Source organism: Gasterosteus aculeatus, chromosome 7 (genome assembly GCF_964276395.1).
Source record: "Gasterosteus aculeatus chromosome 7, fGasAcu3.hap1.1, whole genome shotgun sequence".
In the NCBI taxonomy this organism is placed as follows: Eukaryota; Metazoa; Chordata; class Actinopteri; order Perciformes; family Gasterosteidae; genus Gasterosteus; species Gasterosteus aculeatus.
Window position 1 is genome coordinate 27,200,641 of NC_135694.1, and position 4,315 is coordinate 27,204,955.

Here is a 4,315-nt window from a genome sequence, read left to right on the forward strand (position 1 = left end):
AATGCTGTGTGTTTATCAGTAAACATCATGCTTAGTTGGCAAGAGGCCGATGAAAAGCTGATGGGAAAAGTTGGCCTTCAGGCCCGAAAGGGTTTATTTGAACCCCAAACATGATCATTTTCCAAAGCAGGTTTATTGTCCACCAAGATTTCCGGCAGAAAGCAGCTTTGAAAGGCAAACTTGTCTCATGGAAAGATGAAACCCAGAGGAAGACAATGACGGCACTAAGTGTACTTAGCAAAATAAACAAAAACAACTTTCAATCAGATTGCCACCGCACGCAGCAGGCACATAGAACTCCTGAAATTCTCAACAAGGAAAGTCTCTGTTGCACTAATTGCATGGTAATTAAGTCCTGCGTCATCACAAAAGAAGCACGGCGGCACGAAGCCGAGTAACTAGCAGCTTCCTGCTCATCATCACTTACTCCACAGGGGGGCGGCCACACGGGAAAATGGTGGTCGAAACGTATAAAAACCAGTTTGGGTAAAAAGCGACGTCTACAACCGTCCACAGAGTGTGATTGTGTTTTGAACTTGCCCTTTGAACCCTGCGCCCGCAGGAATGAGAGCACGCCTTCAGGCTCCTCCTCTCGCCTCCGGGCGGCCATCACACGGCGCGGTTATGACTAATCGAAGCCTTTAATTGTTTTCATGCCAAACCACAGCAGATTGTTTCTGACCTGAGAGACGTTTGAAACCACCTTACACACACATGGGATTAATGGTTCACAATGAAAGAGCATTCCGCACACACACACACACACACACGCCATTTTATTCCTTCGCCAGGCGGTATCGGCCTGGTTGGCGCTGCATTGTTCATCTTTGTGGGTGCAGCGATGACACATTCAAACTGGGTTGTGTGCAACGCGTGGATCAGATTCAGTCATAGATCCTTGGATTACTGTTTACGGCAACAGTTTGTCATCTTATTTATGTACTACACCTGGTTCCAGCTCCACTGCATACGATGCCTTTAAATAATTACAGTAATAAGTAGTAATAAGTTGGATATTTGCTTTCCTTATTGTTTCAGTTATTTATTTACCTATTGATGTTAATGGCAGCTCTCATTCCTCCACAAATGAAAGTAATAAAGTCTTTTACAATTATGCCATACTGGATCAAAACCGAAGAAGTTCTCTTTCTCAAATTTATATTTTACTTTGAAATCCACCATGTTTATCTGAGAAATGCGAAACAACACAACATTATATGGAGTTCATTAGATTGCATTTTAAAGATTAGACCAACAAGGCAGCAAATGGACCAATTTCCAAGCATCTTTACTAAGAACACAAGTCCCCCCCTCACACTTATTCTCATATTCACTTATTCACCGTATTCTCATTTCAACCACCTTAGACCCACAGTTTTCTGTAATAACCTCCTCTAAATAAAGATGTGAGTACATCTGTGCACCGCGCTGTGTCTCGTTCCTGCCCTTTTCTCCTCACAACAGCAGCAGCAGCAGGAAAAAACATTTGCCTAATAAAAGCCCCCTGTGGTTTTTCAATGAAAAATCGTCTTAACATAAACACAAAGTAAGCTGCTGGGGAAGTGACGTCACGTGACACGAGAAGAAAACAGAGGGATAAGAAGAGCAGTCAGAGTCACGTGACTCCCGGGAGCGAGACGTGCAGGACATGAGGCGGCATCACATCACGCGCACACACGTGTCCTTTAGAGCAGTGATTCTCAACTGGTGGGACCCGTTTTTAATGGGCCTTAGCCTGGAAAAATTAAAATTAACAGCTGGCTGTTTTGTTTTTTCATTAAACTTGTTTTTGTGTTGGCATATGTATTCGGTCTCCATACTATCTCAGGTTCAAACTGCACCATATTTTCATTAAATACATTTGAGAAGTAGAGAATGTCCCTCGATTTGTCATTGATGGTGGGTCCCGGAGCCAGACCAGTTGAGAACCACTGCTTTAGAGTCAGCTGAACGATTCCCATCTGTCTCGACAAGCCCGAAAGGAATTGTGGAGCACCTGTGGATGACACACCCTGCGTCTTTTTGAGGAGAACGAGTGCCAATCCGGAGAAGGACGCAGATTCTCGCCCTCTTCCCGGGAATCTCATTGGGATGTTGGCTTGGACCAAAGAGAAAAATCCTCGAACATCCTCCTCAGAGGCCCAGATTGGTATTTATTGATTCATTAGAGGGTTCGAATCAGCCATAAGTCTGCAAATCACCTTATTTTTCAGATGTTCAGCATCTTTGCCCTTTTATTCGCTCGATGATAATTTTTTTGCTTCTCACAGATTGACGACCCGTTTTTACTGATTAACTTTGATCAAAACAGATGAACACACATTAATATATTAAGTTATGCGTTTCTTAATTTAGAAAAACAGGAATCCCACGGCGATCAGTATACTTGAATTTGAAAGAAACAAAATGTCTGTTGTATATTGTTCCTTTCAGAAAAGCAGGCTGAAGATGAGGCCTTTGAGACACCGCAGACGGTGAGCAACAACACGACTCGCACGACTCCGCCATTATATTCTGAGTCATGATCTGTCCTACACCTGCAAACTCCAGCAACTCATCCACTCATCCAGGTGACATCTCCCACCCAGAACCGATGAGAATGTTACGTCATCCGACAAAAGTCAGATAATACCAGGAAAGCATAAAACAAGAAAAAAGTCATTGAGTTCTCGTCGTGGTTCGAAGATCAGAGGTGTGTGCCGGCCTCATGGCGGTCGGCGCTCTGTCCTCCTCTGCAGTTCACATGAAAGCCTCCGACACGATTCTCCGTCTGCAGCTGCCGTCTTCTCGGTCCTCGCCGGCTTCGTCGCTCGCGGAGAGAAATCCGGGCCACTGCTTCTGCCTCTTCTTGATGCCCGTCGTGTGGGGCTGGAACAAGCGGCCTATTGAATTCAGGCCCTTGGGGAGTTCCGTGAAGAGGTCCGGCTCTTCCTTGTCGTGCTGGGCCCGGTCCTCAGCCTCCGGGGCTTTGGGTTTGCCCAGCATCTCACTCAAGGTCTCCGAGGTGCTTTCGCGCAGGTAGTGGTGGGCCCTCTTCCCGCAGTTGTCCCTGACGCCCGGATTGGCCCCCAACTCCCCCACCAGGATGGCCATGATGTGCTCTTGGCCGTGCAGGGCCGCGATGTGCAGGGGAGTGTACCCGCCGTGGGTTTTCACGTTGACGTCGACGTTGCCCCCCCCTTGCCTGGATAGGTCGACGATCTTCACGAGCATCTCCCTGTTTCCACATTTGGCCGCCCAGTGCAGAGCGGTGAACCCCGACATGAAGTCCCTCTTCTCTGCCAGCCGGTGGTCTTTCAACAGCAGGCCCAAAACGTGCCTCCAGTGACCCGCGGCGCACTTGACCAGCCACTGGTGCTCCGATTGCTCCATGGGATACAAGGAGGGGGCACTGGTGTCTTTGGGCTCCTCCGACTCCTTGGTGACCTTCACTGCCCTCCTCATCTGGGGCGAGCTGGCGCTGGCCTCCACCGGAGGGGGGCATCTCTTGCTCCTGGAGGAGTCCGGCTCGGGGCATCCAGGCGGGTCCGCTTTTAATTTGCGGATCTCCACCGCGGTGGTGCTGCAGGGCGGCATCCTCAGGGGTAATGCATACGGTTTGCTCTTGGCGACGGTGCCCTTAGAACTGTTATCTCCGTGGGCAGGACCCTGCCTCTGGATCTCAAAATTCATCATCCTTTTGACTCGAACACTCGGGTATTTGGCCCTTTGCAACATCACGTCTATAGGAGTCAGTAATTCAGCGGGATCTTGCCCACTTTCTTTGACCGCCTCGGGCTCAGAAACAGCTGATCTGTCCCGGGTCCGCGCGTCATCGCAGCTTCCGGACCGCTCGCCCGCGGTAGGTGAGCGCCGGTGCTCACCTGTCCCCGGGACCTCCGCACCTCCAGGTTCCTCCGCAGTCCGCGCGCCGTTCGGCGCACGCGGCTGTGTTTTCCTGAGGACAACGTATTGGACACCGTCGATTTCTTTGACGATTGCGACATTGTTGACCAAAGTCTTGAAAAGCTCCCTGTTGCGTTTTTTCTCCGCGGGATCGGCGCAGTCTATCGATCCTTTGAATTTGCTCACCAGGTCGGACTTCTTCACTCCCCCCCCCTCCGCAATCAGCAGAGACAGGACGGATTCTTGCGTCAAAGCCATCGGCAATTTGAAGGGAGAACTTTGAACTCTTCCTGCTGGCTTTGTCCCGGGGAGAGCTTACAGGAGCCCTCACCTGGCCGCCCACTTCCCCCCCCGCCCGCCTCTCACCTGGAGGAGTCGTTTCCGGGACGTCCACACGTTTTGAATAATACATGCGCAGTGTCTTCCGACA

The 4,315-nt window shown here is 49.9% G+C and overlaps 1 protein-coding gene across 1 annotated transcript; it reads right to left on the minus strand.

Annotated features, from left to right (window-relative positions):
• Positions 1 to 1,032: 1,032 nt before the first annotated feature.
• sowahaa (sosondowah ankyrin repeat domain family member Aa) lies at positions 1,033 to 4,260 on the minus strand. The gene has a single exon (XM_040179989.2). It carries the CDS (start codon positions 4,141 to 4,143, stop codon positions 2,740 to 2,742), a length of 1,404 nt encoding a protein of 467 aa, XP_040035923.2. The 5' UTR covers positions 4,144 to 4,260; the 3' UTR covers positions 1,033 to 2,739.
• Between the last annotated feature and the right edge of the window lie 55 nt (positions 4,261 to 4,315).

What these genes read in the sequence shown, in the direction of transcription:
- sowahaa (XM_040179989.2), bottom strand. Translation starts at nt 4,143, where the DNA reads ATGGCTTTGACGCAAGAATCCGTCCTGTCTCTGCTGATTGCGGAGGGG.